At 38.9% G+C, this 26,671-nt stretch overlaps 1 protein-coding gene across 4 annotated transcripts in view; it reads right to left on the bottom strand.

The window, feature by feature from the left end:
• Positions 1-26,671, bottom strand: part of ZNF410 (zinc finger protein 410) — a 50,826-nt gene that overhangs the window by 22,871 nt on the left and 1,284 nt on the right. For all 4 annotated transcript variants that reach the window (XM_047864730.1, XM_047864732.1, XM_047864731.1 and 1 more), the window contains exons 2-5: positions 14,584-14,766; positions 13,485-13,620; positions 8,646-8,864; positions 7,263-7,454 (exon numbers count right to left, since the gene is read on the bottom strand). In XM_047864730.1, coding sequence (XP_047720686.1) covers positions 7,263-7,454; positions 8,646-8,864; positions 13,485-13,620; positions 14,584-14,616 — 580 coding nt within the window. In that variant the 5' untranslated portion in view covers positions 14,617-14,766. The remainder of the gene's footprint in view (positions 1-7,262; positions 7,455-8,645; positions 8,865-13,484; positions 13,621-14,583; positions 14,767-26,671) is intronic.

The following is a 26,671-nucleotide window of genomic DNA, read 5'->3' as shown; positions in this document are numbered from 1 at the left end:
CAGATTGAAAGTGAGGGGATGGAGAACCATCTATCATGCTACTGGAGGTCAAAAGAAAGCTGGAGTAGCCACACTTATATCAGACAAACTAGATTTAAAAAAAATTTTTTTAATGTGTATTTATTTTTGAGACAGAGACAGAGTGCAAGTAGGGGAGAGGCAGAGACAGAGAGGGAGACACAGAATCTGAAACAGGCTCCAGGCTCTGAGCTGTCAGCACTGAGCCCGATGCGAGGCTCAAACCCACGAACTGTGAGATCATGACCTGAGCCAAAGTCGGACACTTAACCAACTGAGCCACCCAGGTGCTCCCAGACAAACTAGATTTTAAAACAAAGGTGTAACAAGAGACAAAGAAGGGCATTATAGCATAATTAAAGGATCCATCCATCAAGAAGAGCTAACAATTATAAATGTTCATGCCCTCAATGTGGCAGCACCCAAAATATAAATCAATTAATCACAAACATAAGCACATGTACAGATAATAATACTGTAATTATAGGGGACTTTAATACTCCACTCAGATAATCTAGGCAGAAATCAGTAAGGAAACAACAGCTCTGAATGACACACTGGACCAGATGGACTTAACAGATATATTCAGAACTTTTCATCCTAAAGCACCAGAATACACATTCTTCTCAAGTGCACATGTAACATCCTCCAAAATAGATCACATACTGGGTCACAAAACAGCCCTCAACAAATATAAAAGAATTGAGATCATACCATGCATATTTTCAGATCACAATGCTATGAAACTTGAAATCAACCACAAGAAAAAAAATCTGGAAAGTCCCCAAATACATAAAGGTTTAAAGAACATCCTACTAGGGGCGCCTGGGTGGCTCAATCAGTTGAGCGTCCGACTTCAGCTCTGGTCATGATCTCACAGTCCGTGAGTTCCAGCCCCGCGTCAGGCTCTGTGCTGTCAGTTCGGAGCCTGGAGCTGGCTTCAGATTCTGTGTCTCCCTCTCTCTCTGCCCCTCCCCCACTCACATTCTGTCTCTATCAAAAAATGAATAAACATTAAAAAAAAATTTAAGAACATCCTACTAAAGAATGAACACATCAACTGGGAAGTTAAAGAAGAAATTAAAAAATATATGGAAGCAAATGGAAATGAAAACATGATAGTCCAAACCCTTTGGGATGCAGCAATGGCAGTTCTAAAAGAAAAATACATTGTAATTCAGGCCTATCTCAAGAAGCAAGAAAGGTCCCAAGTACGTAACCTAACCTCACACCTAAGAAAAAGGCAACAGCAAAGAAAGCCCAAAGCCAGCCGAAAAAGAGAAATAATAAAGATTAGAGCAGAAATAAATATAGAATCCAAAAAGTGGTAGAACAGATCAATGAATCTAAGAGCTGGTTCTTTGAAAGAATAAACAAAATTGATAAACCCCTAGCCAGACTTCTCAAAAAGAAGACAGGACCCAAATAGAATAAGATCAGGAATGAAAGAGGAGAGATCACAATCAACACCACAGAAATACAAATAATTATTAGAGAATACTATAAAAAATTACATGCCAACAAACTGGGCAATCTGGAAGAAAGGGACAAATTCTTACACACCCACACACCACCAAACTCAAAGGAGAAGAAATAGAAAATTTGAACAGACCCATAACCAGTGAAAAAATTATCAAAAATCTCCCAACACGTAAGAGTTCTGGGCCAGAGGGCTTCTCAGGGGAATTCTACCAGACATTTAAAGCAGGTTAAGGTGTGCCTGGGCAGCTCGGTTGGTTAAGCGTCCAACTTCAGCTCAGGTCATGATCTTGTGGTTCGTGAATTCGAGCCCCACGTTGGGCTCTGTGCTGCCAGTTCAGAGCCTGGACCCTGCTTCCAATTCTGTGTCTCCCTCTCTCTCTGCCTCTCCCTGCTCATGCTCTGTCTCTGTCTCAAAAATAAATAAACAATGGGGCGCCTGGGTGGCTCAGTCGGTTAAGCGGCTGACTTCGGCTCAGGTCACGATCTCGCGGTCCATGAGTTCGAGCCCCGCGTCAGGCTCTGGGCTGATGGCTCAGAGCCTGGAGCCTGTTTCGGATTCTGTGTCTCCCTCTCTCTCTGCCCCTCCCCCGTTCATGCTCTGTCTCTCTCTGTCTCAAAAATAAATAAACGTTAAAAAAAAAACATTTTTTTTAATAAACATTTAAAAAAAAATAATAAATTAAAAAAATAAAGCAGAGTTAATACCTATTCTTCTCAAGCTGTTCAAAAAGATAGAAATGGAAGAAAAGCTTCCAGGCTCCTTCCATGAAGCCAGCATTACCTTGATTCCCACCTGACAAGGATGCCACTAAAAAGGAGAATTACAGGCCTATATTCCTGATGAACATGGATGCAAAAGTTCTCAACAAGATACTAGCAAATTGAATTCAACAGTTGGAAGTCCTAGCCTCAATAATCAGACAACAAAACAAAAAATAAAAGGCATCTAAATTGGCAAAGAAGAAGTCAAACTTTCGCTTTTTGCAGATGACATGATACTCTACGTGGCAAACCGGAAACACTCCACCAAAAATCTGCTAGAACTGATACATGAATTCAGCAAAGTCACAGGATATAAAATCAATGTACAGAAATCAGTTGCATTTCTATACAATAATAAAGCAACAGAAAGAGAGGTCAAGGAAACATTCCCACTTATAACTGCATCAAGAACCACAACATACCTAGAAATAAACCTAACCAAAGAGGTAAAATATCTGTATGCTGAAAACTATAGAAAGCTGAAGAAACTGATGATGACACACAGAAATGGAAAAACATCCCATGCTCATGGAATGGAAGAACAAATATTGTTAAAATGTCGATACTATCCAAAGCAATCTACACGTTCAATGTAATCCCAATCAAAAGAGCACCAGCATTCTTCATAGAGCTAGAACAATCCTAAAATTTGTATGGAACCAGAAAAGACCCCAAATAATCGAAATAATGTTAAAGAAGAAAATCAAAGCTAGAGGCATCACAATACCAGACTTTAGCCTGTATTACACAGCTGTAATCATCAAGACAGTATGGTATTGGCATAAAAACAGACACAAAGACCAGTGGAATAGACTAGAGACCCCAGAAATGGATCCACAAATATATGGCCAACTAATCTTCAACAAAGCAGGAAAGAATATCCAATGGAAAAAAGACCGTCTCTTTAGCAAATGGTGCTGGGAGAACTGGACAGCAACATGTAGAAGAATGAAAACGGACCACTTTCTTACACTATACACAAAAATAAATTCAAAATGGATGAAAGACCTAAATGTGAGACAGGATACCATCAAAATCCTATTGGAGAAAACATGCAGCAACCTCTTTGAGCTTGACCACAGCAACTTCTTACATGACATGTCTCTGAAGGCAAGGGAAATAAAAGCAAAAATGAACTATTGGAACCTCATCACAATAAAAAGCTTCTGCACAGCAAAGGAAACAATCAACAAAACTAAAAGGCAACCTACGGAATGGGAGAAGATATCTGCAAATGACACATTGGATAAAGGGTTAGTATCAAAAATTTATAAAGAATTTGCCAAACTTGGGGCGCCTGGGTGGCGCAGTCGGTTAAGCATCCGACTTCAGCCAGGTCACGATCTCGCGGTCCGTGAGTTCGAGCCCCGCGTCAGGCTCTGGGCTGATGGCTCAGAGCCTGGAGCCTGTTTCCGATTCTGTGTCTCCCTCTCTCTCTGCCCCACCCCCATTCATGCTCTGTCTCTCTCTGTCCCAAAAATAAATAAACGTTGAAAAAAAAACTAAAAAAAAAAAAAAAAAAGAATTTGCCAAACTCAACACCCGAAAAACAAATAATCCAGTGAAGAAATGGACAGACGACTGGAATAGACACTTCCAAAGCAGACATCCAGATGGCAAACAACCACATTAAAAGATGCTCAATACTGCTCATCATGAAGGAAATACAAACCAAAAGCACATTAAGATACCACCTCACACTGGTCAGAGTGGCTAAAATTAACAAGTCAGGAAACAAGAGATGTTGGTGAGGATGTGGAGAAATCCCGCTGTTGGTGGGAATATAAACTGGTGCAGCCACTCTGGAAAAAAGTATGGAGGTTTCTCAAAAAATTAAAAATGGAATTATCTTATAACCCAACAGTAACACTACTAGGAATTTATCCAAAGGATACAGGAGTGCTGATTCACAGGGGCACATGCACCCCAATGTTTATAGCAGCACTACCAACTGTAGCCAAATTATGGAAAGAGCCCAAATGTCCACTGACTGATGAATAGATAAAGATGTGGTATATATATTAAATGGAATACTACTCAGCAATGAAAAAGAATGAAATCTTGCCATTTGCAACAACATGGATGGAACTGGAAGGTATTATCCTAAGAGAAATAAGCCAGAGAAAGACAGATGCCATATGATTTCACTCGTATATGGAGTTTGAGAAACTTAACAGAAGACCATAGGGGAAGGGAAAGAAAAATTAGATGCAAACAGAGAGGGAGGCAAACCATAAGACTCTTAAATACAAAGAACAAACTGAGGGTTGATGGGGGTGGGGTTGGGGGGGCTGGGGAAAAAAAAATGGGCTGGGGATGGGCATTGAGGAGGGCAATTGTTGGTATGAGCACTGGGTGTTGTATGTAAGTGATGAATCATGGGAATCTACTCCTGAAGCCAAGACAACACTGTATGTTAGCTAATTTGATAAATAAATAAACAATAAAATTTTCAAAAAACTAAACTTTCAATGTTTAATTTTAACTACATGCCTAAAGGTTTATATATCTAAGTTAGCCCCCCAAAAAGGTTTTATGAAATCATCTCATTGACAAAATAGAAGATGGTCATATATTTGGGCTGACTTTATATTTTAGCATACTAAGTAGTTGTTTGGGTAGTAAGTTAACATATTTTGAGAGTAATGAAAATATCACAAAATGCTTTGTTAATTATAAACCATTTCCCAGACAGAATCTTATTTAAATATCTAAAACAACCAAATCTGGTAAGCTACTTGATCTCTATGTTCTGAACAAGAGAAAACTGAAGGTAAGGAGTTTAAATTCCCCAGGCAGAGAACTAGTTAATGACAGCACCAGGTCTGGATCCCAGGTCTCCAGATTCCAAATCCCAAGTTCCCTCCCTACACAGCTTCTTAATGGCACATACAACACTACTTCCGTAATGCAGCAAAGAGATGCTGAAGGTTTTGGGATCCACAGATTAGGAAAAGCATCTCAGGAAGAATCTGAACTTTAGAGCCCCCCAAAATAGTAAAAGGGACCAAGCTAAGCAGCACTACAGTAGTCAAAGCAGAGCTAATTATTTTGAACCTAACAGAAGTTTGAAGTTCTCTTTGCAATGACATGGATACAGCTTGAGTATTATGCTAAGTGAAATAAGTCAGAGAAGGGCAAATACTGTATGATTTCACTCACAGAGTTTTAAAAACAAAACAAAAAAGCAAAGGGGGGAAAAAGAGAGAGAGGCAGACCAAGAAACAGACTCTCAACTATAGAGAACTGATGGTCACCAGAGGGGAGATGGGTAAGGGGATGGGTGAAACAGGGGATGGGGATTAAGGAGGGCACTTATTGTGACGACCACTGGGTGACATATGAAAGTGCTGAATCACTATACTGTACACCTGAAACTAATATTACACTCCATGTTAACTAACTGGAATCTAAAGAAAAACTTAAAAAAAAAAAAGTAGCCTGGAGTTCTCGATACAGGAAAGATTTAGGTTAATGTTTCTAAAACTGGAATACTCTGAAATATTCTCAGGAATCCTTCAGTTCTGTATGAGAAAGTTGTTGTTTTTTTTTTAAGTTTAGTTACTTTGAGAGAGAGCGTATGCACGCACACACGCGCACACCAAGCATGGGGGAGGGACAGAGAGAGAGAGGAGAGGGAGAGAATCACAAGGTGGTTCCACAGTGTCAGCACAGAACTCGACGTGGGGCTTTATCTCACGAACTTTTTTTTTTTTTTTAATTTTTTTTTTTTCAACGTTTATTTATTTTTGGGACAGAGAGAGACAGAGCATGAACGGGGGAGAGGCAGAGAGAGAGGGAGACACAGAATTGGAAACAGGCTCCAGGCTCCGAGCCATCAGCCCAGAGCCTGACGCGGGGCTCGAACTCACGGACCGCGAGATCGTGACCTGGCTGAAGTCGGATGCTTAACCGACTGCGCCACCCAGGTGCCCTATCTCACGAACTTAAATGACTGAGCCACCCAGGCACCCCTGTATGAGAAAGTTTTTAATTTTCACTTGCATGTTAATCACAAAATAATCATAAGCATATTCTAGATCATCTTCACGAGCTCTAAATAGCTAGGTACCAATGTAAGATTTCAGGGCTTAAGTTTGGTTTGTGATAATGATAGTGTGCACCTTAATAATTTGCTGTAGTACCTTAATTGTCACAGATTAGAGAGAAATATAGAAGCAGCTCTAAAACAAAAACTATTATGGCATAAGCAAAGGTTGTGCACTGGTTTAGGAGTACTTTAAATAGAGTCCTGGTTCTCAAGTTTTAACATGCACAGGAACCACAGAGAGGGCTCACTAAAAGATTGCATGTTTCTGATTCAGTAGGACGAGAACCTGACAATTTGCATTTCTAAGTTTCCAGGTGATGCTGATGGTTCAAGGACCACATCTGAAAATTACTAGATAGAGAAAAGTGGCACAGAGTAAGGAGTACAGGCATGCTGAACTCAAAAGAAATAGCACTACAGCCTGTTTGGATATTTAGAGGTCATGAGATGAACTGGTTCCCCTGCCAAAAAAGGCAGTGGTAGTTACTGAAATTTCTAAATTGCAACGAGTAGCAATTCAGTTTCAGCAAAACACCATTATCTGCCACACTGACTATTAACTTTGTTTTCACTGGTTTTGTAATTTTATGTCTATTAATTGGTGAAACTGTTTTGATGTTGTAGTGGTATAAAAGCTCTAAGTATAGGGAACATTGTAATAAAAACAATTCAAGGTAACATCAAGATCTGGGAAATGGTTTCCCTTTAAAAGGGCTCTGTACGTTATTTAAAGCTGACAACTGAGGATGCTAGTGTAACTACATTTTGCACATGGTTATGTTATTTTATAGAAAATAAGATAATTTACACATTTCTAGCCTTCTGCTCTCACCAATAAAATAACTTGGATTATGGTCAACTCGAAATACAGGCATTGCATTACCGAAATCTGCACACAGAATACTGAAAATGAAAAAAAAAACAACAAACCCCACCACAGGGGACTCACCATTGCTGCTGGTTTTTGCATTCTTTGCCAGTTGTGCGCGAGTAGCAGCAATCAAACTATCATGAGCCAACTCCTGAACCCGGAGGAACCATGGAATACTACTATCCGTGCTCTCACTGGAGAGGAAATCATTCCCTGAATCCTCCGCCTCATCTTGTACAAATACTAAGTGCTCAGCTGAAGAGCCCAGACCTGGAAGAAAAAAGAGGATATGTGAAAGATACCTATCAAGTAATCCTTTTATTGGCCCTGCCTCACGTGTCCTGAAATCAGCTATTCCAGATTTTCACCTCTCACCTTAGGCTTCTGTTCTCCTACAGCATTAGTTTATCACCTTTTCACTCCCAGCCAACAGACTTTTCTTACCTCCTCCTGTTTCTGAGGCAAAGCTGTCCTCCCTGGCAAACAAGCTAACCCTCACCTCTAGTATGCTGTCCCTATCCTTCAGTTATCTCCTCTCGGCCATCTGCGAGCCATTCCTCCCTACTGGCCATGTTACTATCTCCCTTTATAGCCTTTAAATCTGTCTCGCCCATTTTTATTTTAACGAGAAGAAAAAATCCCAAATCCCAAGTACTTCTGTAGCTATTCACTGTTTCACAGTCAAGTTTCCTAAACAAGTGTAACTTCTAACTTTTGTATCCACTTTCTCATCTGCTATCCACTCCCCACCTCTAACCCTGGCCTCCATACCTCCACCACCTCAATAACAAGTGCTCTTGCAGAGGTCACCAGATACACACACTTCCCAGCCCTCATCTCACTATCCCATCCTGTGGTATTTGTACTACCTTTCTTCTTTAAGACTTCTTCCTCTCTTGGCTTCTCCCACACCACTCTCCTTCTGTTTTCTTTATCCCTCTCTAGCAACTTCTTCCTATTCTTCTGTTACCCTTTTAAGTGTTGTGTTTTGTTTTTTTTTTCAGGATCCCAGATTTGCCATCTTTTCTGTTTATGCTCCTGAATCAAAGAATCCATGTTCGTTGTTTCATATATTTCCTGAATGCTGATAAGCACCAAAACAACTTATTTCACACAAGACAATTCTAGAACTTTAGACTCCTGTTTCTAACTCTCTAAAGGACACCTCCTCATGAATGTCCCTCTGATCCCAACATCAAAAAGCACAACTGGAACTAATCATCCTCCCCACAACTCTGTTCTTGGGTTATCTTGCTGAATGGCACAACAGAATTTCCCAAACAAGAAACTTCTGAGTCATCCTAGAGTCTGCCTCCTCCCTCTACACATTCTACTAATCACCAGACTATACCAATTCTCTAAAATAATAAGGCTTCTTTTAAGTATGACTGAATTAAATATGCCCCACCCCCAGTTTTTTTCCTTAAGCATTAGCACAGTTCAGAAAAGGATAAAGGATACCTGCTCTTGTTAGGTTAAGAAGAATAAAAGAAGTGCTATCACTTGGCTGTAGATCTTGCAACAAGCTAGGAGACTCTGGAGTGGACAAAAACTCCGGGGACTTCTGTACAGTCTGAGCCCTCGTCTCTTCTCCGTCTGGACCCACATTCACCTGAAGGCTTCTCAACACGGCCGAGGAAGGGACCTCCTTGGAGGAGTTTGTATGACTTGGAGTATCATCTAGCAAAGGGAAAATACCATGGCTTTACGTAGCACCTATCTCCAAGGAGCTCACCAAACGTAGCCTCTAATACCCTTATAACATCCCTTATGCAGCAGCATTTTTATTTTACAAATACAAAATTTGCCTCAAGAAAGAACAAAGAGATAACTTTAAGTTTTAAAGGGAGTCAGCTGAAATGTGAAGGATAGACTTGTCTGACACTCGGCAGTAACTATGAACCAACCATCCACGTTTGGACATTACAAACGTTTGTCTTTGAGATCAGAAATTAGTACTTTTCCCTTGAAAAATATAGTTATACAATGACTACTAACTAGGAATAGGATCTAAATTTTTATTTTTCTTGGGAAGAAGTCCCTCCCTTTAATTTTTATAGCATGTATGTGACAGCTCTGTTGAGTCATTAGGGGAAAAAAAACACAGCCTGAGAAATAATTGAAATTTTATAGAATCGCCAATATGTTTTATTATACCTCTAGATTTACACTGAAATGTAAAGAAGTAATTCAGAAGACCTGCTCTCTAGAACTTTATTCTAAGGGCAGGGATGAATTTCCAAAGGTTTTGGCTGCAATGAAATGAGCAACTGCACTACAGTGACAAAGATCCAATGTCTTCAGGGGTTTCATTCATCTTTATAAAAGGCAGGTAATTTTTTTTCCTTTTTTTTTTAAAGGAAATAACAAATAAGATTATAGGAATGAAAGTGGAAGCCTAGGGATGGTGTTGCCATTTCAAAACCTAATGAAGTAGCACAATGTGAATGTGCCACAGAACTGGTTAAATGGTAGATTTAAGTGGTTAAAATGGGTAACTGGTTTAAATGGTAAATCTTAAGTTACGTATATGTTACCATACACACAAAAAATTTTTTTAAGTTCATAGCAGCACTGTTTGTCATAGTACAACGCTGGAAAATAACTAAATATACATCAACAGTGTTATGGATAAAGAAGTTGTGGTTACACTCACATAACAAAACACTATACGGCAATGAAACCAAACAAACCACAACTATACAGACAAAGATTAATCTCACAACTACAGTTAACGGAAAAAAGGTACAACAACGTACAGTTTCATTCATTTAAAGTCTGAAAACACCTAAGATTAAACTGCATTGCTTAGACTTGGATGGCTGAACTTGGAAAACAAGTAATGGTCAAAAAATTGAGGATAGTGGTGACCTATTGAAAAACGGAGGTTGTCTTTATGAGGGAAGAACCCAAGGAGGGCCTGGTAGCTGGCAAGGTTCTACTTCTTGATTGGGTGGTAGGTATCTTCTTTATAATAGTTCTTCAAAATGCTTAAGCATAGGGTTTTATATTTTTCTGTATCTATGACATATCCCAACTAAAAAGAAAACATCATTCATGGAATGATACACATATGTTTAAGATGCAGGGGAGGGGCGCCTGGGTGGCGCAGTCGGTTAAGCGTCTGACATCAGCCAGGTCACGATCTCGCGGTCCATGAGTTCGAGCCCCGCGTCGGGCTCTGGGCTGATGGCTCAGAGCCTGGAGCCTGTTTCCGATTCTGTGTCTCCCTCTCTCTCTGACCCTCGCCCGTTCATGCTCTGTCTCTCTCTGTCCCAAAAAATAAATAAACGTTGAAAAAAAAAATTTTTTTTTAAATAAAAAAAAAGATGCAGGGGAATAAGGTTCGGGAGGTATGTGCAGGTAGGTATGTTTGTGTTTGTAATATTATGTTTCATGAACTAGGAGGTGAGTACATGGATTTTCATTTATTATTATTGATAATTGGTCATCTACAATATTTTTATTTTTTAATGTTTATTTATTTTTAAGAGAGAGAGAGACACAGAGTGCAAGTGGGGGAGGGTAAGACAAAGAGGGAGACACAGAATCCAAAGCAGGCTCCATGCTCTGAGCTGTCAGCACAGAGCCTAATGCGGGACTCAAACTAACGAATGGTGATATTGTTAGTTTGATATCACCAAAGTCAGACACTTAACCAACTTCGCCACCCAGGCGCCCTGGTTATCTAAAATATTTTTAATCAGGGTACCTGGCTGGCTGAGTCTGAGGAACACATGACTCATGATCTCAGGGTCATAGTTTGAGCCCCACATTGGGTGTAGAGATTACTTAAATGAATCTATAAATAAAAACTTCAAAAATTTTTAAAGTTTTATTTATTTTGAAAGAGAAAGAGAGCATGACCAGAGGAAGAGCAGAGATAGAGAGACAGAGAGAATCCCAAGCAGATTCCACACTGCAAGCATAGAGCCCGACACAGGGCTTGAACCCACGAACCACAAGATCATGACCTGAGCCAAAATCGGGAGTGGGACACTTAACCAACTGAGCCACCCAGGTGCCCCAATAAATAAAAACTTAAAAAAATAAAATAAATAAAAAAATTTTAATCAAAATTAAAACTAAAAGTTAATGTAGATGCTTTTGTTCCTCTTTTCACTTCATTATTGTTAAAATATTCAACAAATTTAAATTAGGAGAGAAAAAAATTTTTTATGCCTAATGAAGATCAAAATTTATTAGCACATGGAAATTTACACATATTAAAAACCCACAAGGATTTGGAAAAACTCCTACATACCAGTCGAAAAACAGGAGCTGAATGATAGAAGATATGGGAAAGCTAGGAGCCAGCTAGATATGGAAACCTTAAGTCAACATTGGTTGGTTGAATATATCTGTCATTCTTGAATCTTTAAACATTGAAAAAGATTTTAAAGTCACTTCAAAAAATCAAAAAAGAGGGGCGCCTGGGTGGCACAGTCGGTTAAGCGTCCGACTTCAGCCAGGTCACGATCTCGTGGTCCGTGAGTTCGAGCCCCGCGTCGGGCTCTGGGCTGACGGCTCAGCCTGGAGCCTGTTTCCGATTCTGTGTCTCCCTCTCTCTCTGCCCCTGCCCCGTTCATGCTCTGTCTCTCTCTGTCCCAAAAATAAATAAACGTTGAAAAAAAAAAATCAAAAAAGAATACCACTAGAGGATAGTAACCAGAAAACTTTGTAACATACAAGTTATCACTAATCACCAATAGGTGACCGTCCCGATTTAATATCAATACATCGTGAGTAACTTGTTCTGTGAGTGTTCTGCGAGACGAGCAAACATTTCTAATAAATTTTAACTTGATAAATGAACAATGTCTTGCAATATGAGTAATATGTGACACTGAATGTCACGTGATCACAACTAAGCCAGTGGTTCTTCTCTCTCTCTCTCTCTCTCTCTCTCTCTCTCTCTCTCTCTCTCGTTCACTTGCTCACTGTGGGATTGTGGGTGGGTGATGGCCTCCCATGCTCACATCCTTGGTCTCAGGCCATGGTGTTTGTCAGAAATCAGTGACTTTTCAGAACATTGGAAGGTGACCACAGCTAGCACTAGTGTATTTTTTGTCACTTCAAAGCACCTATGGACAGTCAGTCCTTTGCTTTTCCATCCACAAGTAAGCTTAAGAATGTTTTGCTTCAATTCCAGGTCATTGGATAGGTTCCTTGTTAAAGTTGCAGAAAAAGAAAAAGACTCCACTGAGCCAATAGATAGCAGTGATTCCATTAATGATAGTGAAAGTCATCATACATAATAACCCTGCTCTCTCATCTCCCTCATGCCAGCCACGAAGGCTTTCAAAGGTAAGTGCAGGTTACTTTGTTTATTTTTCTTTATATTTTGTAGTTTCTTTATTATTTTGTATCATATTACAGTATTATAATCATTTTTATATGAATATTTTTGGGTTGTGGAATGAATCATCTGAGTTCCCATTATTTCTTATGGGGAAATTCACTTTGATATATAAGTGCTTTGGATTACAAGCATGTTTCCAGAACAAATTATGCTCACAAACCAAGGTTTTACAGCATTCCAAATTTTAAACATTCCAATTTCCAGAAAATAAAGAATTCACTGCATCCAAAAATAATTCTTCTTTCTAATAGTCAAGTGATAGGATCTCCTTTTCCCCATCCAAAATTAATCTCACTACTCATGATCAGCATTCTGCCTCTTCCTACCTCTCCTAGAGACTCCCCACTAATTATCCATTCTTTCTGCTCTAACTGGCTCTTTCCTCAGCCTAAAACCATCTTCAAATATTTCAGACCTTAAAAAAGAATTCTGCCATCTACTTTCTGTCCTTTTTTCCTCCCCTAGCAAGAGAGCCTTTAGAAAGTGCAGTTACTTCCTCAACTACACTTAGCTTGCACTGATACCTCAACCCACTGCAGCCTGGCTTTCCACTCTCTTTCCATGGAGCAGGTCCTGCCAAGGTCAACAATGGCCTTGTTGGCCCTATCTCATTGGGATAGTCCCTATCTCATGGGCTTCTTAGAAGCATCTGACACATTGATTCTCCTGCTTTACAGCAGGCTCTCCTGCTTTACCCTGTACCTTGAATAGGGAATTCCACCTTGATCTTTTCTTCTCACTCTCACATTCTATGAATGATCCTATCCATTACTATAGCTTAAATTACCAATGCACTTGTGACTTCCGTGGCTGCTTATTCTCTATGATTCCTAATTTTTACAGTTGCTACCAGTCAGTTATCTCATGTCACCAGTATCACAGAGCAGGCTAAGCTCTTAAGACTTGCTTATCTTATTTCTTGTGATCTTAATTTTTACCTGGTAACATTAGCCGACTGCATTCTGAGGCCTCAGTCACCGGAAGGAGGGACAAGCAAGTAATGTCTTTAGCTTCTGATTCTACTAGCCCTTGTCCCAATGGGATGGATGTATTCTGAACGAACTGTACCAGGAGCTGAGGGTGTGGGGGAGACAATATTGAAAAATACAAGTTGTTAGGAATGAATCTAAACCGTTGAATTTACCAAAAGTTGATACTGTAATTAAGTCTTCATTGCTTGCTAGTCTCAACCACATTCATAGAAAAACTAGATTAACTATATAAAATAACATTTAAAGTTATTTTTATCAAGTGCACTGTTCTAAAGAAAAGCTGAATTATATAATTAAGTTAACCTCTATCACCTTCTATCAGAGAAAATACAAAAATAATTTTATTTTTAAATGAAGGCTATTAAGAAGTCAACTGCATTGTACTGATTACATTTTACAAGGCACTTTTTTGAGTACTGGCTCATTTAATCATCAGTATAATTCAGTTAAGACTGAACATGTATTTTAAAGATAAGGAATCAAGTTGAAGACATCAAATAAGTTGTCTAAGATCACGACTACTTAGGAGAAGTTAAGTCTTCCAACTTACGTACCCTGATTCCAAATTCATTGAACTTTCCACTATGCAACACAGATATACTAAAATTATGTGAGAAAAATGAATAAAAATAAAAAATGTTTAAATCATCTAATCACATTTAGGAAGAAAACATTTTCAGACATATACAAAATTAATTTAAAAATGGTTGTGGCAGTAAAAATTTACATATGTATATACACATACACATATACACCATCTATATAAAAATTTCATCATTATGCAATTACCTAGATGTATACTAACTTACACTTACTTAAATAAATATAAAAAGTGATAGGTAAAAACAAAGTTTTTAAAGTACTTAGTGACAGAAAAAATAACAAACTAGTAGTTATAATCAAAACCATACAGCCCACAAAAACTTTATTTACTATCTGGTTCATTATAGAAAAAGTTGGCTGACTCCTGAACTAAGGATGAACTCTGGAAGATAGCCCACAAAAAAATATAAATAAATAAACAAAAAGTGCTGCCTTGGCTCACCTCTGGTTTGGATTCTAACTCATCTGATAACATTGATTCAGCTTCCAAATCCTGTAGCTGTTGAGGGGACAGGTTAAAAATTTAATTCAGAGTCAATGACACCTTCCTGCTATGCTCATATTCCTTTAGGAAATGCTATGCTTTTCCTGTAAGATGCTGTGCTGAGTGGATAATCAATTTAGCCTAAAAAAAGATAAGAGAGAGAAAGAGAGAATTAGAGTAGTGAAAAAATGCAGCTAAATAAACAAAGGCACTTCTCCACGTATCCAAAAATCACAACAAGCAAAAAATAACGAATTCAGCCCAAAACACTTGTTTTAAATAGAACCCAACAGGTGTCAAAATCCATTAAAAGTTGTATTTAGAGAATTCCTAATTCTAATATCTATTTTAGAAAAGTTCTTAAAAATGGAAAAAGGTATGTGCCCAAAGAATTTCTTGTTAGCATCTGTGATAACAAACAACTGCAAGCAAGATATAAATAGACATATATACCCAACACTCAGGAAATGGTTAATTAGGTTATGGCACTGTCACTTAAAAATACGGTTATGAAAACAATGCAACAACAACAAGAAATGCTAATGACATGTTAAATTACAAAAACAAAATTCAGAAGTATACACTTGCTATTATTAAAACTAGTTAAGAAGGTAAAAGGGAATTTACAGAACTATGATAGTAGCTATGTTAGGTGGTATAGGCTGGTGTGACTTATTTTTCTTTTCTCAATTTCCCCATCTTTCTAAAAGTAGTTACACAGTGAAAATTTGAACAGTGTTTCCCAAAAGTAGTACCCTTGGGACCTGATGCAGCTGTTTTCCCCCATAATTAAAATTCTTACTTTCTTATAGCTTAATTTTTTTTTCAGAATTTTGACAAATGAGTCCACTTTATTTTGTACAATTGTTGCTAAAATTGGGAACACTGCTATATACAAACTAACCATACAGCGTAAAATGTACCCAGGATGGGAATTTTCAATGAATACCAAGGTTGACTAGAAAGTTAGAAAAGGCAGACTTACTCTACAAAAAGAACATATAGAAGTGCCTGAATAAATTTTCATTTCTGTTCATTGTCCTTTTGGTTCCTTCCTCTCCCCCTTGCTAACTTCCAGAAATCCTCATTTTCATCGTAAAAAAATAATTCATAAGATGTAAGTGAAAGTGTCCTTTTATTTAAGTTTCCCACATAAAATCAAGTATCATAAATTCCTGACTTTTCCTTTCACATGTGTTTTTTCTTATGCAATGACTATACAGAATAGTTCAATGTGATTTATCCATCTCTCTTTTTCACAGAAGAAGGAACCAAGGCTCAGTACATCACTTAAGTTATTAAGTTGCAGAACCAGAACTCACACCTACAGAGCAGGTTGGCATGAATGGTGATTACATCTATCTATATCTGATCTTGGAACACCAGGATTTGAGAACTCCTTTTCCCCAATTCTAGCTCATCTCAAGAAGCCAAGAAATTACCAAATGTTTAAGTTATCCTTAAGGTTCCTCCATCTTTGAGTTTATAGGATTGTAAAATCTCTAGGAAACTAGACAACTATTCACTCTCCTTTATATTTGTTAAGGTTCTTAGAAAAGAATGGTGCTAGCTGCATTTCTAGTACCCTTACCTAAAGAGAAATGAAAAAAAAAAAAATGAAGTTCATGAATATGTGCACTGAACAAGAGAAAAATCATATACTAGATCTTAGTTTGGCAAAGCTGTAATAACAATTTAAAGAGGGAAGCTACCACCTCTCTTCTAGTTTAAGAGCCACCTCTAGATCACCATTTCTCAAGGGTCCATGGCTATCCATGATATCTTTTTATTTTAGTGTCTTCATTTTAGTGATAATCTTTCTGTTTTATTTTGAGACAGAGAGAAAGAGAGAGAGAGAGAGAGAACTGTGCATGTGAGCAGGGGAGGGGCAGAGAAAGAGAGAGAGAGAATCCCAAGCAGGCTCTGTGCTGTCAGCTCAGAGCCCAAGGAAGGGCTTGATGCCAGGCTCTATCTCAAGAACTGTGAGATCATGACCTGAGCCAAAACCAAGAGTCAGATGCATAACTGACTGAGCCACCCAGGTGTCCCTCATTTCAGTGATAATCTTTAAAAAAATTAACATAAGCATTTTCTAGGACAAAAGGGTATATATAATTGAGTTCTGCCTAAGTTTGGTGCCCAAGTTTGTGGTTTGTATGTACACTGTGAACTAAAGAGAGACTAGTAGCATAGAACAGACAGGCTGACCTCAAAAGAATCTGTACTAGAGCACTCAGTACCAAATCAAGTGTACTGTGTGAATCTCATCTTTAACACAGCAACCTGCTATGTTTATTAGCTGAAAGTGTGATGGCAAATATGCAGTTAAATCTGTTTCTATTCTTAATTCCCATCATCCATTTAACAGGTTTCAAAAACTGCAATGTAAGTCTTTAAGTAACAGTTTCACTGAGGTATAATTTATACACCATACGATTCACTCATTTAAAGAGTTTGGTTAAATTGTTTTTAGTATATTCACAGAGTTGTGCAACTACAACCACAATCAATTTTTAAAATGTTTTTAGTGTTTATTTATTTTTGAGAGAGAGAAAGAGACAGAGTATGAGCAGGGGAGGGGCAGAGAGAGAAGGAGACACAGAAGCCGAAGCAGGCTCCAGGCTCTGAGCCGTCAGCAGCACAGAGCCCCACATAGGGCTCAAACTCACGAACCACAAGATCATAACTTAAGCCGAATTTGGACGCTTAATCAATTGAACCATCCAGGTGCCCCACAAAATCAATTTTATAACAACTTCATCACCCCCAAAAAGAAACTCCTGTACCCATTAGCAATCACTCCTCATTTCCTTCCAAACCTTCTCCTGACCAGGCCTAGGCGACCACTAGTCTATTTCTGTCTGTATGGATTTGCCTATTCTGGACATTTCATATAAATGGAGTTATACATGTGATCTTTTGTGCTTGGCTGCTATCACTTAGCATAATGATTCCAAGGTTCCTCCCTGTTGTAGCATGTATCAGCATTTCTTTTTATTGTCAAGTAATATTCTATATACATTTTATTTATCCAAGTAACAGTTAATGGACATTGGGTTATTTCTACAATTTGGCTATTATGAATAAAGCTGCCATGAACATTGATGTACAAGTTTTTGTGTGGACATGTATTTTTACTCTTTTGGATATATACCTAGAAGTGGAATTGCCAGGTCACATGGCAACTCTATTTAACCTTGTGAGGAATTACCAGGCTGTCTTCCAAAGTGTCTGCACCATTTCACAATCTCACCAGCAGTGGATTTCTCTACATCCTCACCAACACATTATTATAGCTCTCTTAATGGGTGTGAATGGTAACCCATTGTGGTTCTGAACTGCATTACCTGATAGCTAGTGGTTTTGAACATCTCTTCATGTGCTTATAGGCCATTTGTACATCTTTTTAGGAGAAATACTTACTTAGATTGTTGGCTCATTTTTTAAATTGATTGGTCTTTTTATTGTTGAGTTGTAAGAGTTCTTTATATATTCTAGATATAAGCTCCTTATCAGATAAATGATTTGCACAAACCTTTTCCCATTCTGTGTTATCTTCTCATTTGCAATGCAAATCTTATCTTCATTTGAACAAGGCAACTCTAACTCTACAGTTATCAAACAAAACCTCATTAAAACTGTCATTCAAGGACTTCTAGTCAGTTTTAGTTAAATGTGAGATCCCATTATCATAAGCTGCTTAACAATGTCTTGACACTATAAATACTACCTTGTATGATATTCTCTGGATTAGTATTACTAAAGGTAAATGTAGAAACCGATGAAATATATTCCCGAATCCAAGGCTAAATCTTTCCGCTATTAAGTTCAACATTAAGTACTTCATTTCAGCAAAACAACATCTCTACCATACAATATGAATGGTATTTTGAATTTTGTTTTATGGTGTAGTTTACATTTGTATACTTACTCATAAAGATCTAACTCCATGGCAACAACTGATATAATCGTAACAACCTAAACTGTACTAAGTACACAGTTCCTTAGAGTCATCAAAACATATTAGACTGCTGGGGCACCTGGGTGGCGCAGTCGGTTAAGCGTCCGACTTCAGCCAGGTCACGATCTCGCGGTCCGGGAGTTCGAGCCCCGCGTCAGGCTCTGGGCTGATGGCTCGGAGCCTGGAGCCTGTTTCCGATTCTGTGTCTCCCTCTCTCTCTGCCCCTCCCCCGTTCATGCTCTGTCTCTCTCTGTCCCAAAAATAAATAAAAAACGTTGAAAAAAAAAAATTTAAAAAAAAAAAAAAAAAAAAAAAAAAAAACATATTAGACTGCTAATATTGTAATAAGTTTGTATGGTGGCAGGTGGGTAACTAGGCTTACTGAATAGTCTATCAAATTGTGGTAATGTATCAAACTGTCAAATCACTATGTTGTACACCTGAAACTAATTTAACACTATATGTCAACTATTCATCAATTAAAAATAAATCTGTAGGGGCACCTGGGTGGCTCAGCTGGTTAAGCAGCTGTTTTTGTCTACTCTTGGTTTCAGTTCAGGTCATGGTCTCACAAACGCCGTGTCAGGCTCTGCCTTGGTGATGCGGAACCTGCTTAGGATTCTCTCTCTCTCTCCTTCGCGCTCTCTGCCCCTGCCCTGCTCATGCTCTCTCTCTCTCAAAAAAAAGAAGAAAAAAAAAAAACTTGAAAAAAAAGAGCTACTGGGATCTTCAATGTAGGAGGGATAAGAATTACTACATAGCTTTATGTCTGAGTATATTTAATGTAATCATAATAAAAATAATTTGGCAGTATGGGGGCCACTATAGTGTGCAATGCAATGTTTTTCCTTTAAATGCAATTTGCATGACACAGGAGTGAATAGGACTGCACTTACTCAAAAGGAAGCTATTTTCAAGGTAATTATGGGTCTCAAAGAGATTTCTTCCCAGACTTTCTTATTAATTAAGATACTAGAAATGCAATACCATACAGTAGTCACATACATCACCCCAAATTCTTTATTTTTATTACTATTTGTTTTTGAGAGAGAGAGAGAGAGAGAGAGAGAGAATGCACCCATGAGCATAAGAGAGGGTCAGAGAGAGAGATAGAGAGAGAATCTCAAGCAGGCTCCACACTTAGCATGGAGCCGGTCATGGGGGCTCAACCCACAACCCTGGGATCATGATCTGGGCCAAAATCAAGAGTCGGATGCTCAACTGACTGAGCCACACAGGTGACCCATCTCCCAAATTCTTTAATGTGAACACTAATAGTTGCTCATTTTTATTTTGTATCTTTACCTGGTAGACAGGCAAAATTTATATTCTTATTTCCTTTTATATTGGAAAAATTACTAATTCAGCCCATTTTATTTATTTTTTTTTTCAACGTTTATTTATTTTTGGGACAGAGAGAGACAGAGCATGAACGGGGGAGGGGCAGAGACAGAGGGAGACACAGAATCGGAAACAGGCTCCAGGCTCTGAGCCATCAGCCCAGAGCCTGACGCGAGGCTCGAACTCCCGGACCGCGAGATCGTGACCTGGCTAAAGTCGGACGCTTAACAGACTGGGCCACCCAGGCGCCCCCAGCCCATTTTAAATAACAAAGGAGATAATGACATTTAACTATCATCAAACCAAGGATAGGCCCATCAAATCATATTTTTCACAAGTCATAAATTAAGGCATCTTGGTTCTGGATAGAGTTCACAACAAAACAAACTGATCTCAGAAACCCAGGGATAAGTCTAATAAATACGAAATAATAGTCAGACCCTTTCTCCCTCTACCCATGCCAACAACTGAATTTTACTGTGTGCGTTGCTCCTTTTGGCCATCAAAGCACATTAGACTGCTTAAAGAAAACAATCTTGGTCCAGCACAAATTATATTTTTTAGAAATCCACTGCCCTACCACTGCTATTATATTAATAGTTAATAATAGCAGAATATGTTAATATGCTATCCCATAGTCAGCTTAAAGGTTAAAAGGAATGCAGGCAATAGACATCTTTGCAATGAACCAAAGCAAAGTACAGGAAGGCCTGAAAACTTCTGTAAATTGGTAATGAGAGAACTCATAACAAAAGCAAAGCAATTTAAGACAAAAGAGATTTCTATGATCTAGACCATCCTGAAAACAATTCTCCTTCTGTTTTTAGCCAAATAAACAAATCCTGAGAACTGAAGTCTGATAAACTGCATTCTTCTACAGTACACTCAACATCATCCAGCAAATTATTCATTAATACTAAGTAGCTAAACAGGTTAAATAAAGAAGCTGAGATGTTTATTTAAAAAAAAAAATCCAAGGTCTCTAAAGCAAAAATCTAAATTCTGCCTCTGACTTTTTGGTTGAGACCTAGGCAAGCTACTCAACTTCTTGGCCCTAAGTAACTCATCTGAAATACAGATGAAACAAATCTACCTAGGACTATTTACCTATCATTCAACAGAAACGCTTACAAAATTCTTCAAAAACAAAGCTCTGCATAAGTGCTTAAGAGACAAGTAAATCTATCAAATACATTGTATACTATAAAAGGTTAAGAAATCTGCCTTTATTACAGAGCCCAAATTTCCTATAAAGCAGTGATTTTCAAACATTTTGACTGCAACCCACAGTAAGATATATTTTCCATGATACCTGAGAATGAAACACATGCTGAGATGCAAATAACATATTTTCATGAAACAATACTAACCTATGTTAATCTCATGCACTCTAAATTTTGTTAAATAAAACCCACTAAAGTGATCTCACAAACTACTTAACAGATTATGTCCCACAGATTGAAAAACACTATATCTTCAAAAGTCTAAAATACATATGTTAAACACAGACTCAGCCATAAAACATAAAACCATAGATATAAACGTGCTATAAATATACATTACAAGTCAGCAATTATCACTGATAAGAGTCTTGGGGAAACTGAAATTACTTGAATCCTCACACAAGACAGGAATTAGTTAGTGGTAACACTGTGTCCAGAGGGTGGAGATGGCCTAAAATCAATGCAGGCTACACAGAGAAATATTGGGAGGAAAAACCAAGCCAAAATAAACTAAACAAGCAACAGAGGAACATAACTGATACAGGTCTCTTGCCTCAGTTCTGACTGCCGTACGGAAGGGAGTGCATTCCAAAGGGAAAGATGATCAGGGGCTTTTACTACTCTGCTCAAGAAAGAAACAGAACATCATTGTGTCAGCTTCTAAAAAGTAATGTGACTCTACCCTAGGAAAACAAAGTCTGGAATATCAGTACTGTACTTATTTGAGGGAGGTAGAAAATGCCTTGACCTTGACCCAGTTTCAGAAAGAAGGGAGGGAAGGGGTAAGAAAAAAAAGGGAAGAAATTAAGAAACACCATGGTTCTTCCCGATTGGTCACCAATCTGCTTCTTGGCTCCCTCCATTTCTACCTATGTCTGACCACAGATATAGACCCAAATGATGTTTCACTAAAGCTGAAAAATACTACATCAAAAATCCTACCAATGGCAGGGAATTACAAAGGCCAAAAATTAAAATTTAAAAAAGAGTAGTTTAAATTTTGGCATAAAACGGTAGTTGTAGGGGCGCCTGGGTGGCTCAGTCAGTTAAGCATCAACTCTTGATTTCGGTTCAGGTCATGATCCTAGGGTGGTGGGATCAAGCCCCACGTTGGGCTCCTGAGTATAGAGCCTTTCTCTCTCTCTCTCTCTCTCTCTCCCTCTCTCTCTCTGCCCTTCTCCTTAGTTCATGCTCACACACTCTCTCTCTCAAAATAATTAATTAATTAATTAATTAATAAGATAGTAGTCCTAGGAAAAGAAAAGCCAGGTAACTTCTTATATTCATATCTAGTATATTATGCAAGTTGATTAAACTCTAATAGTTAAGTGGTAACAGGTACTAATGAAAAAAAAATTGGAACATAGAAGTGTGAAGCCAGAATGAATCTTAGCAATACAGGATTTATCTGGGGCCTTCCCTTTTCCTTCCCAGGATCTGCTGAGGTGTTCTATTCCACAGCTCTCATTTTTATTCTAGTCACTTCCCCCTTTCTCTGCAAACCTTCAGAGCCAAATTTATCAAAAGACTTGTCTCCACTTTCTCATCTCCAGTCACTATTCAATCCCAAGACTTCACCAAAACTTCTCTTGTAAAGGGTACCAAAGATCTTCATGTTATCAAATCCAATGGACACTCTGCAGTCCTAATCTTATTTGACCTTTGCAATGAACACTATTGTTTTTAATTGTCCTACATTCATTTCCCCTGCTTAGGTGACAGGATCTACATTAGTTTGGGGATGTACCCTTCCCCCATTGGATACACCTTTGGTGAGACTGCAGATTAAGGTGTTCTTTCCTTCACTGACCAACTGTTGGACACTTGACCTGCAGTGAACAAATCAGCCACTTTTCCTCAGAACGTGAATCCTAAAAGAAGTAACAAAGGGCTGAAAACTGCTGCAGCAGCCCATTCATTCCAGTAATGCAGCTAGCAGCCTCCCCTGGGGCTGCTCAGATTCCTGTCCTTTATGAAGCCAAGGCCTTCATCATTTCCTTTGATCCTATGAGCTGCCCACATCCTTGTTATAAATTCCTCTTCTGAAGCAAACTGGTTACTTCTGAAGCAATCAGAGCCACAACTGGTATTATCCCTTAGAAGCACTGTCTCCTTCCTCAAACACTTACTGTCTTTGCTTCAAAGATACGTGTTCCTCATTTTACTCTTATTGTCATTGCCATTCCTCCAGTTTCCTTTGGTAACTTTTTTTTTTCCTTTGAGAGAAAGAGCAAGAAAGAGAGAGATGGAGGGAGAGAGAGAGAGACAGAGACAGAGACAGAAAGAGAATCCCAAGCAGGTTCTGCACCGTCAGTACAAAGCCCGATGTAGGTCTTCAAGCTCACTGAGATCATGACCTGATCCAAAATTGAATGCTTAACTGACTGAGCCATCCAGGCGTCCCTCCTTTGGTAACTTCTATACTCTTCCTGCATGCAGCCTCTAAATACTAATATTCCTCAGGATAGTATTCAGGACCTCTTCTCTTGCTACACTCTCCTCTTAGCATAAGTTCATGGCTTTAAATGATAGTCTCCAAAATTTTTTAAAGTTTTTATTTAAACTCCAATTAGTTAACATACAGCATAATATTAGTTTCAGGTACACAATACAGTAATTCAACACTTCAATACAACACTGCGTGCTAATCACCAAAATTTTTATTTATAGCCCAGATACGTCCCTGAGCTGCAGACCTGCATATACAATTGCTTACTTGGTACCTGTACTTAATGTTTGAAACTTGGTATCTCTAATGTGTCTAAAATTAATTCTCTCTCAAGCCTGTTTTCCATCATGCCCTGCCAGCCCCACTCACCACAATCCTCCACTTAAGACAGGACCACCATGCACCCCATTTAGGAATCATTTTTATTACTTTCTTTCTTTTGCTCCCAATATCCAGTCCAGCTGCTAGTCCCATTAAGATAACAAATCCACCTACTTCTATCCACCACCCTATTTCAGGCCACCATTAACACTTGCCCTAAACTACTGTTAGTGCCACCTAACTCGTCTCCCTGCTTCTACTCTTGCCTACCTTCCATTCTATTCTCTTTCCAGTAGTAAATATCTTTTTAGGGGCACCTGGGTGGCTCAGTCGGTTAAGCATCCGACTTTGGCTCAGGTCATGATCTCATGGTTGGTGGGTGGGTTTGGGCCCCGCGTCAGGCTCTGTGCTGACAGCTCAGAGCCTGCAGCCTGCTTCAGATTCTGTGTGTGTGTCTCTCTCTCTGCCCCTCCCCTGCTCACACTCGTCTCTCTCTTGTCTCTCAAAAACAAATAAAAATGTTTAAAAAAATTAAAATGATTCCTATTATATCACTCCCCTGCTTGAAACTCTTTACGCGGCTTCCCAATGCACCTACATAAAATTTAAACTCCTTGGGGCGCCTGGGTGGCTCAGTCGGTTAAGCCTCCGACTTCGGCTCAGGTCAGGATCTCGCAATCTGTGAGTTCGAGCCCCACGTCGGGCTCTGTGCTGACCGCTCAGAGCCTGGAGCCTGTTTCGGATTCTGTGTCTCCCTCTCTCTCTGACCCTCCCCCATTCATGCTCTGTCTCTCTCTGTCTCAAAAATAAATAAACGTTAAAAAAAATTTTTTTAAATAAAAAAATAAATAAATAAATAAACTCCTTATCCTGGCACGTAAGAACCTATGTGATCCATTCCTGTTCCTCCAACCACACTCCAGAGTCACTCTCCCTTACTTGCTCTCCAAGCTCCAGCCATCTTAGTTCCTTCAACACATTAAGCTCTTTCTGATGTTAGGGATGTGCACACGTCTTTTCCTCTGCCTTGGAATGCTTTTACCTCCCTCTCCATTAGTTACCTCTTTTTCACTTTTCTGGGCTCTGTTTAACTATCAACTCATTTACAAAGGCTTGGCCTGGTCACCTTATCCAAAGAAGATTCCCCACACTTCCACCTTTGTTCTCTATCTCTACCATTTCTAATTCCTTTGTTTTTATATAATATTCCTTTTTTTTTTTTTTTGGTCTGGTTACTCCCCTAAATTGTAAGCTCCATAAACAAGGGCAGGAACTTGTCTGTCTTGTTTATAACTTTACATTCCACTACCTAGCACAGTGCCAGGCAAAGTACTTTATGTAATTCATAAGGAATTTAGGTCTCCAAGAGTCATTTCTGATACTGTGAAACTCCAAGGCTGTCTTTACTATGAGATTAAAGGGCTTCTATACAAACTTCCCTGCAAGCACCTAGTAGGCACTGAATAAATGAATGAATGACCTGGATATAATACCAAAATATTTGCCTCTATTCCTGACCTCTCTCCTCAACTCCAAATTTTCATTTCTAACTGCTTGCTGGGTATCTCCACACAGATATCCACCTCAAACCGAACAATGTTCACAATCCAGATAATCATCTCTACCACCAAACCTGTTCTTCTTCCTGTATTATCCATTTCAATTATTGCCCAATCTTCTTCCCACTCAGCCATAAATTCTAGGTCTGTAACAATGTCTCTCATCTTCAATATTTAAATAACCCCAGTAGTTCTAATTCCCCCAAATTTATTCCCCCTGGAATGCCCTGTTTAGGCCTCATTATCTTTCAACTACACTATTAAAAGAAACTACTAACTGGTCATCCTTCCCTAAAAATTCCTCCCCCCCCCCTTTTTTTTTAAGTTTATTTATTTATTTTTGAGAGAGAGAGAGCGAGAGAGAGAAAGCAAGCAGGGGAGCGACAGAGAGAGAATCCCAAGCAGTGGGACTCACTCCCACCAACCATCTCATGACCTGAGCCAAAACCAAGAGTCAACCGACTGAGTAGTTTAGGTGCCCCAAAATTCCCTTCTTCAATCCATCTTTTTATGCAGCCACTCAAATTATCTTTCCAAAACACAGAAATGTTTGTTACTTCACTCACTCAAAATTCAGTGCCTCAGAATATTAGTCAAATCCCTAACTATGGCATTTCAAATATCCTACAATCTATCTTCAAACACTGTTTCAGTTAGAGCACGTCCATCTTCCTCAATTAACCCTTTGCTCCAACCCACACGGACTGGCTACTGAATGAACACACCAGCCTATTTCAGTGCTCCACATCTTTGCTTAGAATAGTTCTTCAACCAATAATAAGCACTATCCAGCTATGATTTTTTGAAATCCTTTCCAGACTTTTTTTTTTCATTTTTTTAAATGCTTATTTATTTATTTTGAGAGAGACAGTGTCAGCAGTGGGAAGGGGCAGAGACAGTGGAGAGAGAATCCCAAGCAGGCCTCCCGCTGACAGCACAGAGCTTAACACGGGTCTCCATGCCGCGAACAGTGAGATCGTGACCTGAGTCAAAATCAAGAGCTTGACGCTTAACCCACTGAGCCACCCAGGAGCCCCTCCTTCCCAGATTTTAATACCCAACTCAAATGCCATCCTCCACTAAGACTCTGATCCTTTCCCTCCAGTGAAAACAAATCTGTCCTTTCCATAGTGTTGTCACAACACGCTATTTCACCTCATTTTAGCAACGATTCTATCCTGTCTAGGCTGTT

The sequence above is a fragment of the Prionailurus viverrinus genome, chromosome B3 (genome assembly GCF_022837055.1).
Source record: "Prionailurus viverrinus isolate Anna chromosome B3, UM_Priviv_1.0, whole genome shotgun sequence".
Classification (NCBI taxonomy): domain Eukaryota; kingdom Metazoa; phylum Chordata; class Mammalia; order Carnivora; family Felidae; genus Prionailurus; species Prionailurus viverrinus.
This window is presented reverse-complemented; position numbering and strand designations above follow the sequence as displayed.